General features: G+C 44.0%; 1 protein-coding gene across 1 annotated transcript; it reads right to left on the minus strand.

Moving 5' to 3' along the window:
• Window positions 1–6,376: 6,376 nt before the first annotated feature.
• Window positions 6,377–13,221, minus strand: LOC122896297 (rho-related GTP-binding protein RhoG-like). Its single transcript, XM_044234351.1, has 3 exons — window positions 13,126–13,221; window positions 7,744–7,844; window positions 6,377–7,562 (listed from the first exon to the last, which is right to left on the minus strand). The coding sequence occupies exons 2-3, from the start codon at window positions 7,753–7,755 to the stop codon at window positions 6,972–6,974; spliced, it is 603 nt and encodes a 200-aa protein (XP_044090286.1). The 5' UTR covers window positions 7,756–7,844; window positions 13,126–13,221; the 3' UTR covers window positions 6,377–6,971.
• Window positions 13,222–14,670: the final 1,449 nt, after the last annotated feature.

Raw genomic sequence — 14,670 nt, forward strand, 5'->3', positions numbered from 1 at the left:
ATACTAGTATTTAAAACAAAAAAGCAAAATAGAATATGTTTTTAAATGCACTTTATTGGGGCGCCTGGGTGGCTCAGTGGGTTAAAGCCTCTGCCTTTGGCTCAGGTCATGGTCCCAGGGTTCTGGGATCGAGCCCCACATCGGGCTCTCTGTTCGGCGGGGAGCCTGCTTCCTCCCCTCTCTCTCTCTCTGCCTGCCTCTCTGCCTATTTGTGATCTCTGCCTGTCAAATAAATAAATAAAATATTTAAAAAAAATAAATGCACTTTATTTTTTTTTAAGATTTTATTTATTTATTTGACAGAGATCACAAGGAGGCAGAGAGGCAGGCAGAGAGAGAGGAGGAAGGAGGCTCCCTGCTGAGAAGAGAGCCCAATGTGGGGCTCGATCCCAAGGTCTTGGGATCATGACCTGAGCCGAAGGCAGAGGCTTTAACCCACTGAGCCACTCAGGCGCCCCTAAATGCACTTTATTTTTTTTTAAGATTTTATTTATTTATTTGACAGACAGAGCCAGAGAACACAAGCAGGGAAGCAGCAGAGGGAGAGGGAGAAGCAGGCTCCTGGGATCATGACCTGAGCCGAAGGTAGACACCTAACTAACTGGGCCACCCAAGCGCCCCAAATGTACTTTACACTGCTTCTTAGTTGCTTGTGCTTGAGGAAAAGCAGATCCAGCAAGAGGTAGATAGAGTCTTATAGAATGGGGAAGGGGCACGGTGCACCTGGGTAGCTTAGTCAGTTAAGCGTCTGACTTCAGCTCAGGTCATAATCCCAGGGTCCTGGGATCGAGCCTCATGTTGGGCTCCTGACTCAGCTGGGAGTCGGCTTCTCCCTCTCCCACTCCCCCTACTTGTGCTCGTTCTCTGTGTCAATAAATAAATAAAATATTTTTTAAAATAATTCTTAAAAAAATAAAGAATGGGGAAGGGGACTTCACATACTACAAACACTAAAGATGCTATTCTTGACTCAAAACGTGGTTTTGTATAAATTTACCGCATGACCCAGCAATTTCCAGCACTCCAGTATATACCCAAGAAAACTGAAAACATGTCCACACAAAACCTTGTACACAGGGGCACCTGGGTGGCTCAGTTGGTTAAGCGACTGCTTTTGGCTCAGGTCATGATCCCAGGGTCTTGGAATCAAGCCCCACGTCAGGCTCCCTGTGGGGTCTGCTCTTCCTTCTCCCTCTGCCTGCCTCTCCCCCTGCTTGTGTGTTCTCTCTCTCTGTCAGATAAATAAAACCTAAAAAAAAATACCTTGTACACAAAGGTATAACAGCACTATTCATAATAGCTAAAAGGTAGAAACAATCCATATTCCCCTCAATTATAAGTAGATAAAATAAGGTAAATCCATACAGTGGAATATTATTCAGCAATCAAAAGAAATGAAGTAGGGGGGCCTGCCTGGCTCAGTTGGTGGAGCACGTGACTCGATCTCGGTGTTGTGAGTTCAAGCCCCACATTGGGCATAGAGATTATAAGTAAATTTTAAATACCCCCCCAAATTATTAATAAAGAAAGCACTGTTTTAGGCAAAGTCACTCTCTAAAGGGGAACAGAGAGGTCTATGAGTAAATTTCCTAGTACTGACCAGGAAAATGTGTGTTGAATGGCTATTCCTGGTGGAACTGAAACACTTGTTAATTAGGTATTAAGTCTTGGTTTTACTGATCTCAGGCTCCTAACCTTAGTGAATCCATTTTGGGCCTGTGGTTTTTCTTTCTGATACTATGTGCTATAGAGGATAAAAGATACATACAACTTTTATACATATAACTTGGTTTCAACAGTATGTACTCTAGAAAATAAAAGATACATAGAACTATGGGAATTTGAAGAACACTTTAGATTGCTTTCAAATGACCAAGGTTCTTTGAGGAACAGAGCAATTCTCTTACTTAAAGATATAGTCAGGGATGCCTGGGTGGCTCAGTTCCTTAAGCGGCTACCTTTGGCTCAGGTCATGATCCCAGGGTCTTGGGATCAAGTCCCACATCCAGCTCCTGGCTCAGCAGAGAGCCTGCTTCTCCATCCCCCTCTGCCTGCTGCTCTCCCTGCTTGTACTCTCTCTCTGTGTCAAATGAATGAAAATCTTAAAAAAAAAAAAGATATAGGGCGCCTGGGTGGCTTAGTTGGTTGGGCAACTGCCTTCGGCTCAGGTCAGGGTCCTGGAGTCCCGCATCAGGCTCCCAGCTCCATGGGGAGTCTGCTTCTCCCTCTGACCTTCTCGCCTCTCATGCTCTCTCTCACTGTCTCTCTCTCAAATAAATAAATAAAATCTTTAAAAAAAAAGATATAGTTAAACTAGGATGCACTGAGGGGAAAAATGGGAGAGGCAATAAATATAATTAGGGAGGTAGGGTGGAGGAGAAAGCCTTTCTTGATCTTCTCTCAAGATAAAAGTAAGTTTGGTCAAAAAAAGATCCCCCACCAAAAGAAAGAAAGTACCAACATGTGCTGCGAAATAGATAAACCTTGAAGACATTATGCTAAACAGAGAAAGTGAGTTCCAAATGACCACATACTGGGGGATCCTGACTGGCTCAGTTGGTAGAACATGCAACTCTTGGTCTCAGGGTCACAAGTTCAAGTCCCACATTGGGTGCAGATCTTACTTGATTAAAAAAACAAAGACCACATATTATTTGATTCCATGTACATGAAATGTTCAGAAAAAAGAAAGTAGATAACTAGTTGCCTAGGGTTGGGGCCAGGAACAGGGATTCACTGCATGAGGGATCTCTTTGAGGTGACAGAAATGTTCTAAAACTGGATTGGCGCCTGGGTGGCTCAGTGGGTTAGGCCGCTGCCTTCGGCTCAGGTCATGATCTCAGGGTCCTGGGATCGAGGCCCGCATCGGGCTCTCTGCTCAGCAGGGAGCCTGCTTCCTCCTCTCTCTCTGCCTGCCTCTCTGCCTGCTTGTGATCTCTCTCTCTGTCAAATAAATAAATAAATAAAAACCTTTAACACTGGATTTTAGTTGATGTGCCTGGCTGGCTCAGTCAGTAGAACATTCAACTCTTGATCTCAGAGTTGTAAATTTTAGCCCCACCTTTGGTACAGAGATTACTTAAAAATAAAATCTTAAGGCACCTGGGTGGCTCAGTTGGTTAAGTGTCTGCCTTTAGCTCATGCAGTGATCCCACTGGGATCAAGTCCCACATCAGCTCCCTACTTGAAGGGGAACCTGCTTCTCCCTTTCCCCACCTTGTGCTCTCTCTCAAATAAATAAATAAAATCTATAAATAAAAAAATAAAATAAAATCTTAAAAAAATAAAACTGGATTTTGGTGACAGCTGTGTAAATAAATTTACCAAAAATCATTAGATTATACACCTGAAATGGATGAACTTTTTGGTATGTAAATTATATTTCAATAAAGCTGTTTGCAAAGCAACACAAAACAACATGGTTTTGCTCTTCCTTACTAGTCACTTAATAGTGCACCAGCGCTATATACATTTTTATAACAAACAGAAGATATTTTCCTGAAATAACTGGAAGAGGCAAAGGACATTAAATGTTATATCCTATATTTACAACCCTAGTCCCTACTACTATAATACCTATAACACAATAGGAGCGTGATAATTGTTTACCGAATGTAGTGTACTAAGTGAGAAAAATCGCCTACAGGGAACTAACTGGTCTGTCATTAGTGAAAACGAGCAGGAACAAGAGAATCGATGTTAGCAGGGAAGACAGTTCCCTGCCCTGATTGTCTGAGGTAGAAAAATAAGTACAGTTACACATAGGTGTGATGTGGAATACAATTATAGTTATTTCATCCTTTGCAAATTGAAAGGGATTTAGAAACCACTCAACAAAGGAGGAGGGTTGAGGAATTGCTTTGATTTTTAGAAAGCAACAGACCCAGTGAAATCAGAAAAGTTTATTGCCATTCATTATGAACAATTTAAAAGTGATATTAGCATGTTAGTCCTTATACAAATTCTTTTTAAGTATAAAAATCAAGATGTCAGTGTATGTAGGACCATCAAGTCAGTCCAATACAAAACCACACTCTCAGACTTATGGATCACACCTCCCTTCATTAAAGGATGTGAGTTTGACAAAACCAAGCCCAGGCTTACATTTGAGATCTTCCCAGACAAAGCGGGAGCAGGAGGCACTATTAAATTAAAAGTCAGTTAAAAAGATTTCAGTAGCTATGGAAAGTTCCCAGAGACATAGGTGACAGCCGTGTTTCTAGCCCCTTTCAACCATGAAGTCCGTAAGGACCTCAGGCAGCATCAGTCCAAACATCCTGAGACCAGACCACACTCAAGCAATAGGTGCTTCATCTGGCCGCCCATGAGAAAACTCAGGGACTACACACAGCAGTTGGTACACCTGCCAACAGGCCAGTTGACTCTTACAGTACCCACACTATGATAATAAACCCCCACTTTCCAAAGTGCTATTGGGCCTTAGTTAAGGAGGGCCACCCTCACCCTCTTCCAGTTAACACCCTGTTCATACAGAGCTCCTACAGCCCCCGCAACAGCAGGCCCTAGGTCACACACCAGAAACAGATACAGTACACTGAAAATGAGAAGACATCTACCAGACATGCTATCCACCCTGGATCCTCCACAGCCTTAAAGACGATGGTATAGAAATACACACCAATGAATTACTGTATGAAGAGGAGAGTGCAGTGATACAGGAAAAGCAAAACAGAACACTTTAGCCCATGGTGAGGGAAAGGAAAACCAGAAGAAAAGGAGGAGGAACAGTGAGCTTATGTAACCTTTTACTTTCTAACAATACTTGGTATTGCCTGACCTCCCGCTTTCCAATCCTCCAAGAATAGGGGTGCCAGATTTAGCAAATAGAAATAAAAGATGTCCCATTAAATTTGAATTTCAGATAAAGAGCGAATAATTTTTTAAATCTAGTCCCAAATACTGTATGGTACATACTTACACTAAAAAATTTTTGTTTAAAAAAAAAAAAACTACTCTCTTTTACCTGGCAACCCTGTCCAGGAGGTTCAGTTAACCTGAGCACTAATGTGATCATATATACTCAAAGAGCAACAGTGAGACCACCCCAGAGCAAAGCACAGACACTTCATTCGCCACAGAAGTAGCTAGGTGATTCTTTTAACTCCATTTCCCAAACTCTCAAAGATCCACTGCTTATTTTGACAGGGTAGGAGGATATGTGCCCAGTGGAGTTGTTAACCACTATCTGCCAGGTGGAGAAGGAAGTTTCCCTTCCATATCAAAGGAGGAAAATAAAAAATACAACTAGAAAGAATAAGGAGAAACAGGCTTAGTAGGGTAAAGAATGTGACTCCTACCATTGCAGGGCAGGCTGAGCAACTCCGGCAAAATCCCTACCAATGTTGACAGCCTCAGGGTCTGGAAATCCAATATACTCCAACTTTCTATGAGCAAGTAAAAGACCTCGAAAGCTGAAAACACACACAAACATACACACACACGTACAGAGGAGGGAGGAATAGGAAGAGAGCAAGGCAGGACACCGAGGAGAATCACACAACTCCCTGATAATGACTGGCAGAATATTTTGGTTGGTTGGTTGGTTTATGGGGTTAACCTTCAGTGGTCTTTCCCTAAAGCAGAAGCTGACAGAAAAAAAGGCACCTCACAGAGGCCTCAGGGACACAGCTTTATGGGGGATTAATTTCACATCACCAGGCCCATAGTGCTATCATAATCTAACAACAGATCTGACCATCAGACCCCACATCCAATGCGCTAGCATGATTAAGTTCCAACTCCAACACCTAAGGGCGGAAGAGGAGCCAGTAACAAGTCCATGGCTGATAAATATTCATCTCAAAGGCATAAAGAGGAGGGCGCCTGGGTGGCTCAGTGGGTTAAGCCTCTGCTTTCGGCTCAGGTCATGATCCCAGGGTTCTGGGATCGAGCCCCGCATCGGGCTCTCTGCTCAGCAGGGAGCCTGCTTTCCTTCCTCTCTCTCTGCCTGCCTCTCTGACTACTTGTGATCTCTGTCTGTCAAATAAATTAAAAACAAAAAAATTTTTAAAAAAAGGCATAAAGAGGGAAACAACTAAAAGAACAGGACCACATTATGCATTTTTTTCACAGCCTCTTTGGGAATTTCTAGCTCCTCTTAATCCAACATCTCTGAAACTGTGTTTCTAAAGAGGTTAACAGGTGTTGCGTGGAAGAAAAAAAAAATTCAGTGAAATAAATTTGAGAAATGTTGCCCACTTACTAAAAGTTATAAATCCCTCCAGTAGAGGAACTTGTTCAGCTTTACTTAAATCACTGGTTACCAAAAGGGGGGAGGCTGGAGTAAATAGGTGATGGGGATTAAAGGGCACTTGTGATGAGCACCACGTGTTGTATGGAAGTGCTGAATCACTAAATTGTACACCTGAAACTAATATCATAGTCTGTTAACTAACTGGAATTTAAATAAACACTTAAAAAAAATCCCACTGGTTCCTGACTTACTTGACCACAGAACCTTGTTAAGGAACATCAATTAGTATCTTCCAGAACTTCAAGAAATGCTGCTTAACCGTTTTTGCAAACATGTCCCATCTCCAGAATGGGAAGAACATGTCGACACTGGGAACACCCAGGAGTCACACATAAAATGATTTTTCAAAATTACTGTATCAGAAAGTTTAAGGCAATGCTTTCGAAACTGTAGAAACTTGTCCTTCTGTGAGGCACTTGCTCAATGGTAATACAGCTAGGAAAGCTAGTTCAGAGGTAAAAGTCAGTCTCTCTCTCTCTCTCCCCCTCTCCCCCCAAACTTCCTCCAAAAGGTTCAGACCAAACTTCACAGCAACCATGTACAAACGAGGCTGTCTTTGTTCCTCCAAAAGCCCGATAACCTGGAGTCTAGGGTTTCTAGGAAAAGAAACAAATGGCTCATGCTGCATTGTTCCATGCTATCAAAGGAATCCCTCTTATTCCCCCTTCGGTGCAGTCCCCAAATAGCACCCCAAAAGCTATAAAAGGACACACTTCTTGGTGTTCTTCTTTGTGGCAGGGTAGAGCACAGCCCGGACGGCTTCTGAAAATACCTCGTGCACCCCATACTGCATCAGGGCTGAACATTCTAGATACTTCACAGCCCCCACCTGCTTAGCCAGGGAAGTGCCTTGCTGAGGAGTTGTGGGCACTAGGCTCTGTTCCTTCAGCTTCTTCACTGTCTCAATGTCATCCCGCAGGTCTCTCTTGGTACCTACCAGCAGAACAGGCACATTGGGGCAATGATGGGAGACCTCAGGGTGCCACTTATGCCTCACATTGGCATACGAGGATGGGTTGCCAATGGAAAAACAAATGACAAAGATATTGGTCTGGGGGTAGGATAGCGTTCGCAGTCGGTCATACTCCTCTTGGCCAGCTGTGTCCCACAGGTTCAGGCTGACGATCTGGCCATCCACAGACGTCTGGGCACTATAGTTATCAAAGACAGTGGGGATATACTCCTCAGGAAAGGCATTTGTTGTGTAACTGATGAGGAGGCAGGTCTTACCTACAGCCCCATCTCCTACAACCACACATTTGATTGTCTGCATTCTTTCCTTGGAGTCCTAAGTGCAACAGAGAAAGAAAGAACATTCATAGATGCTTGGTTCATTTGGGGAGCCTAAGCTTTACCAACATTTCTCTCTGAGGAGAAAGAGAGGAGGTAAGACCCCCCACCCACCGACCATCCCCTTAATACCACAGAAGAGTCAGCTGAGAAAGAGTACATAGGACAAGAGATCTTACCATGGAGTCCATGGACTGCTGCTAGAGGATAAACTTCAGTAGGTCCTGGAAGTCGCCTCTGAAGTATGCGATATTATGTGTAGGTACATAAGTGAATTTTTCTGGAAAGAAGATCCAAAACTGTCATCAGATTGTTAAAAAGGCTGTGAGCCCAAAAAGATTAAAAACCATTCACATACATAGGTGTTTGTTTTATTTTTGTCAGGTCTGGCTATACTCTATCAAAGGTGCTAAAACATAGTGGGTGCTCAGTAAATGGAAACTAATTTTTAAAATAGCACTGATGTTGGTACACCCAGGTGGCACAATTGGTTAGGCATCTGACTCTTGGTTTCAGCTCAGGCGGTGATCTCAGGGTCATGGTATGGAGCCCTGCATTGGGCTGCATGCTCCGCACAGACTCTGCTTGAAATTCCCTCTCCCTCTGCCCCTCCCGCTCATGCATGCACATGTTCTCTCTCTCTCTCTCTTTCCCTCCCTCTCAAATAAATAAATATGTCTTTTAAAAAACACACTGATGTAGAAAGGAGGGTCTGAAGGTTGAAACAAAAGAAATATGGCTCTGACTTTGGGTCTGTGGCTATAGACCCAGCAAAGAAATCTCTGTTTCTGACAGTGACATCCTAAAACTGGAGAAAGGTAGGCCAGTCAGACTTAGCCTCCCAGAGTAAAGAGTCCAGGCTCTGATGTTAAGCCACCTGGAGTCCAAAACCAGTCCTTTCTTTTTCTAAGCTTTGTCGACTTCAGCAAGTGCTTCACCCATGGCTTAAGTGAAAGAATGTTTGTGTAGTCCTTACTAATGCCTGTCACACAGAAAGTACTCATTAAGCATTCGAAACTACTATGACTTCATAATAATTCTTGTACTGCTCTGGGGAAGGCAAAAGTTCTGTAATGTGATTACAGTGCTAGACAAACCACAGATCTCATCCCTTCCTACCTTATCTGAGCAAAACCATTAGTCATACCACCACCATACTTTCTCTTTTACTTCTTCAGGAATCAAGCATTTGAGAGTTAACGGTAAGGCACAGATGACCTCCAACAAGCGTGTTTACTATGAGCTCCCACATTTATACCCCATTTTAAAACCCTATCACTGCCCTACCCTGTCAGTGCCCCCAGAGCACTCCATTTCCTTTAGCTTAACTACTGCACTAATTTCAGACCGGATCCTGATAGCATTAACTTCATGTGTCTGAACATGGAGGAAAGGGGATAAACTGTTGTAAGTATTTAATTATAGAAAAAAAAAAAAACTGAGGGCGCCTGGATGGCTCAGTTAAGCGACTGCCTTTGGCTCAGGTCATGATCCTAGAGTCCCAGGATCCAGTCCCATATTGGGCTCCCAGCTCAGCAGGGAGTCTGCTTCTCCCTTTGACCCTCCCCACTCTTATGCTCTCGCTCTCTCTCTCTCCCCCCGACTCTCAAATAAATAAAATCTTTTTTAAATATTGAGAATCAATTAGTTTCTCACCTTAGGAATTTGGGGGAATAGATACATCACTCATCCTGTTGTCCTTTTCTTTCTTTCCTTTTTTCTTTATTTGAGAGAGAGGGAGAAAGAGAGAGAGCATGTGCGCGCACAAGAAAGAGCACTAGCAGTATGAAGGGCAGAGGGAAAAGCAGGCTACCTGCGGGAAGCCCGATGTGGAACTCCATCTTGAGATTCCAGGATCACAACCTGAGCCAAAAGCAGACGCTTAACTGACTGAGCCAGCCAGGCGCCCCTCTATTGTCATATTAGCTAAGGTCCATATCATAGACAAAACAAAACATCTTATTTTCAGTCAGAGTAAAGAGAAGTTGGCCTTTAGGGCTCCTGGGTGGCTCAGTGGGTCAAGAGTCTGCCTTTGGCTCAGGTCATGATCTTGGGGTCCTGGGATCAAGTCCTGCATCAGGCTCCCTGCTCAGCGGGGAGCCCGCTTCTCCCTCTCCCTCTGTCTCTCTCTTTCTCTCTCACTCTAATAAATAAATTAAATCTTAAAAAAATAAAAGAGAAAAGTTGGTCTTCTGAGTATGCTTCACACAGGCCCATTAGAGGTAGCTCTCTTCCCACACAGCCAATTCTGACTCACAAGGCATTACCTAAAGCCTTCATTAGCACAGGTCCCTCAGCTATAAGTCCAGAATGTAATTCATCTTTAGTATTCACTGACCATCAGCCCTATCTTTTTCCACCTAGGAACAGGCATAAGGATCAAACATACAAGGTCAATGGGAAAAGGGTAAAGTCACCACCACATTCTTTGAGAATAGCCTTCCTTGATTTTCCCAGTCTGGATTAACCTCTTTCTCCTCTGAATTCCTGTAGCAATTCCTATATGCACAACTCACCTTCCCAGCCTGCTATCCTTTATCATCCAGTAGCCAACATCTCTGTTCAAAGTGACTGCTTTCAGGACAACTGTGCATCTGAGGGGGTTCCCGAACCAAACCAAACTCATAGACCCAAAGACCACTTTGCACCCCAAATTCTCAGCTCCTCATCTCGATAACTAGGAAGAGGCATCTACACTCATTTATGCTTGTTTATATCTACTAACCCTTCTGGTATATATGGTCTGCAGATGGGCACTCAAGCCACACTGATTATGGATGAGGGACTAGATGATGAAGGGCAGCTAGAACTTCCCAGGTCTGAAACAAAACCCAGGACATCCTCACCCATAGCAAATTCTCTATCAAAGTTTGGGGGGCTACTTTGTACAAGCACCTGACTCATTTACTCAGCCCACATGTCCCACATGTTCATCATGTTATTTACTTATGTGTATGTTTGGAATTATCCACAGTTAAAAAGTTTAAATATACTAAAAATATACCTAAAAGAATTAAAAGCAGGATCTCAAAGCGCTATTCGTACACCAATGTTCATTGCAACATTATGCACAAGAGCCAGGAGATGGAAGCAACCTAAAGACCGTCAACAGATAAACACATAAAGAAAAAAAAAATATATATATAGTATATTATTCAACCTTAAAAAGAAGGAACTGTTGGAGCACCTGGCTGGCTCAATCGGTAGAGCATGGACTCTTGATCTCAGGGTCATGAGTTCAAGCCCCACACTGGGCATGGTGGCTACTTAAAAAAAAAAGAGAGAGAAGGAACTCTTCATACACTACAACATGGATGAAACTTGAGGACATATGCTAAGTGAAATCACGTAGACAGCCAGATACTGCATGATTCCACTTACATAAGGTATCTACAGTAGTCAAACACATAAAAACAGAAAGTAGAATGGTAGTTGCCAGGGCTGGGGGAGGCGAAATGGGGAGGGTTTTTTAAAAAAAATTATTTTAGAGAGAAAAGAAAGAAAGAATAGGAAGGGCAGAGGGAGAGAATCTTCAAGCAGAGTACCTGCTGAGCATGGAGCCTGACGCAGGGCTCTACCCCACGACCCATGAGATCATGACTTGAGCCAAAATCAAGAGTCAGACACTTAACCAACTGAGCCACTCAGGCACCCTAATGGAGAGTTGTTTACCGGTGACAAAGTTTCAGTTTTGCAGGGTGCCTGGTGACTCAGTAGGTTAAGTATCTGACTCTTTTTTTTTTTTAAAGATTTTATTTATTTATTTGACAGAGAGAAATCACAAGTAGGCAGAGAGGCAGGCAGAGAGAGAGAGAGGGAAGCAGGCTCCCTGCTGAGCAGAGAGCCCGATGTGGGACTCGATCCCAGGACTCTGAGATCATGACCTGAGCCGAAGGCAGCGGCTTAACCCACTGAGCCACCCAGGGGCCCCAAGTATCTGACTCTTGATTATTGCTCAGGTCATGATCTCAGGGTCCTGAGATCGAGGCTCATATTGAGGGGGGTGGGTCCATGGTCAACGGGGCATCTGCTTGTCCCTCTGCCCCTCCCCCACTCATGCTCACAGGCTTACGTACTCTCTCAAATAAATAAAATCTTTAAAATGAAAGTTTTAGTTTGCCAAGATGAAAAATTCTAGAGATCTACTGCACAGCAATACATATATAGTTAACACTACTGTAATGAATATTTTAAAGTGGTTTAAAATACTAAAAATAAAAGTATTTTTAAAGGGTTTGGAGCTCTGAGAGAAGGCTAGGGGTCATAAAAGAAAGGCAAATGAGAAAAGCTTGTTTACCTCAGCCTCGGGATCTAGCACAATGGGGTCCTGTCATGGATCACCTACAGCTTTGCCCTCCTCATCACCACCACTATCTACATTTTCCTGGGTACTCCTATGGTCAACGAACTGCTAGAAAGGACTCAAAAAAGAGTAAAGAGAAAGACTGCTAGAATCTTACAATCTTGTGGGAAAGGCAGGACTCATATGAAAAAGCAAACAGTAATACAAAATGATGTATGGCTCACAGGGGAAAAAAGTTGCTGTAGGGAAGCAAAGGGAAACTTAAAAATGAGAGGTTATAGGCATTGTGCCAAATACTTTTACATATCTTATTTAAGCTTCACAGTAGCTCTGGGAAGCAGACAGCAGAGCAAGTCAGAGATCTTTAGGTATGCCTTTAAGTTTGGAAACTGGGAGAGGGCTGGTGCTGCAGAAACCAGGACCCTCAGAAAGTTCCCTTCCCAACCATTCACAGTAAACTGGAATTAGTTTCTTCTAAGTCTTCCCATCTCTTCTGACAAAGTATCCTTCTTCACATGTACAGTCTGCGTAGGAGTCAAGTTTTTCCTAGGTTAGACAGTGTAAAAGACCCAGTAACAGTCAAGACAAGAATGCAGCTCAAAGGATTACTGTTTCTAGCACATTCTCCTCCAAGTCTCACCCTCTTGGTAAGTCTGAGTCTAATGCACTTGAAATCACGCTGTAACTCTCTGGAATCAAAACAATTCAGCAGAAGACACCCCCCCCCCAATCTGTATCTATTACTCTCACACAACTTAATTCCTCTACTAAACACCGGCAGCTTTCTCACACCGGAGACTGCCTTCTTTGGTTCAGGTCCAGCCAAAGGCTTTGGGACTCTTGAAGCCGAAGGAAGCCATGTGAACACTCCCCAAATCCGAGCCAGGGGAAGACTACCTCGCGACTGGAAACTTAACCAGAGACGCAGGAGTAGTGACCCAGCATAGCTCCACAAGCCCGCTCGGCACTTCCTTCGCATCCTTCACCACCAGGCCTACTTGGTTCCGGCACTTCCTAGGGACTCGTGAGCCTGGGACAGAGCGCTGCCCCACCTGGGATTCGCAAGTAGCAAGAGCCGGAGCGGGCTCAGTCTCCCCCATAGGCATACACCTCATCCCACCGTCCAATGCCTTCCATCTCGGGAATGGCTCACAGACTCACGCAAGCCTCCGGAGCTGGGGAGACTCACGAAAAGTGTGGGGGACAAAAGGGGGGTGGTGCGGGAGCGCTGGGGGCGGGGAGTCTCCATAAAGATTACCTGCCAAAGCAAAAGCGGTCGTCTCCCACCGCTGTTGAGTACAGCGGGCAGAGCCTCGCAGCGCGACTGTGGCGGGGGTGGGCAGGCCCGGCGAGCTCGGCGCCACATCCGGGCAGCTACCGAGTCCCACCCCCGTCGTCAGACGCAACCTCCGCTGGATGCCCCGACACCTCCTGGGAAGTGGAGTCTTAGCGCCGGCCTCACTGTCTGCGACTCACAGGCTTCTAGACTGACTACCCCTTGGAGTAACTAACGAGGATTACTTGGATCCGGCCCTCAGGTGCGGACCCCCAAGACGAGTTACCCGGTGCAGAGGTCCCCAAGGCTCCTCTTTCCCTTGCCAAAGTGAGGCCGCCCTTTCCTCCCCAGACCCCGGTTTCCTTCTCAAGACCAGCCCTGACGTAGGAGGCAGGCAGGAAACTGAAGTATTAGGAAAAAATGGAGGCGATAAAAGAAAATGAGGGAGTGAGCGAATTAGGGTTACTTTCAGTCACCATATTAATTTGCATTTTCTGGAGTTTTCTGTAAGTGGGATCATACAGTATGCACTCCTTTTTTAGCGGCTTTATGGAGATATAAATTCATATACCACACAATTCACTCATTGAAATTGTACTGTTCAGGGGTCCCTGTCTAGCTGTCAGTAGAGCATGTGACTCCTGATCTCGGGGTTGTAATTTCCAACCCTGCCTTGGGTGTCGAGATTGCTTAAAAATAAAAAATCTTTTTTAAATGTTTGTACGTTTTGGGCGCCTGGGTGGCTCAGTGGGTTAAGCCTCCGCCTTGGGCTCAGGTCATGATCTCAGGGGCTTGGGATGGAGTCCCGCATCAGGCTCTCTGCCCAGCAGGGAGCCTGCTTCCTCCACACTCTCTCTGCCTGCTTCTCTGCCTACTTGTGATCTCTCTCTGTCAAGTAAATAAATAGAATCTTTAAAAATAAATTGTACAGTTCAATGTGTTTTTTGTGTTACCTTATTAATTTTTTTAAATTGTGGTAAATGCATAACAAAATTTGCCCTTTTACCCATTTTCAAGTATAAAGTTCAGGGGCATTAAGTACATTCACAATGTTGTGCAAAGCATCACCATTGATATTTCCAAAACTTTTTTCATCATCCCTAACAGAAAACTCTGTACCCATTAAGCAAGAACTCCTCATTTCCCCCTGCCTCCAGTCCCTGGAAACCAACTTTCTCTCTCCATGAATTTGACTTTTCTAGCTACCATTCATTTTTTTGATGGACATTTTGGGGTTTTTTCCAACTTTTGACTATTGTGAATAATGGTGCTATGAATACTGGCTTACAAGAATCTGGTTTTCTTTATTATTTTCTAGTTCACTGATTTCCACTTTGATCTTCATTATTTTTGTTCCTTTGAATTTTATTTGCTCTTCTTTTTATTGAAGTGAAAGCTGAAGTCATTGTTTTGAGACATTTCTTGTGTTCTTTTTTTTTTTAAGATTTTATTTATTTATTTATTTCACAGACAGAGATTACAAGTAGGCAGAGAGGCAGTCAGAGAGAGGAGGAAGCAGGCTCCCCG

This window comes from Neovison vison, chromosome X (genome assembly GCF_020171115.1).
Source record: "Neovison vison isolate M4711 chromosome X, ASM_NN_V1, whole genome shotgun sequence".
Taxonomy (NCBI): Eukaryota; Metazoa; Chordata; class Mammalia; order Carnivora; family Mustelidae; genus Neogale; species Neogale vison.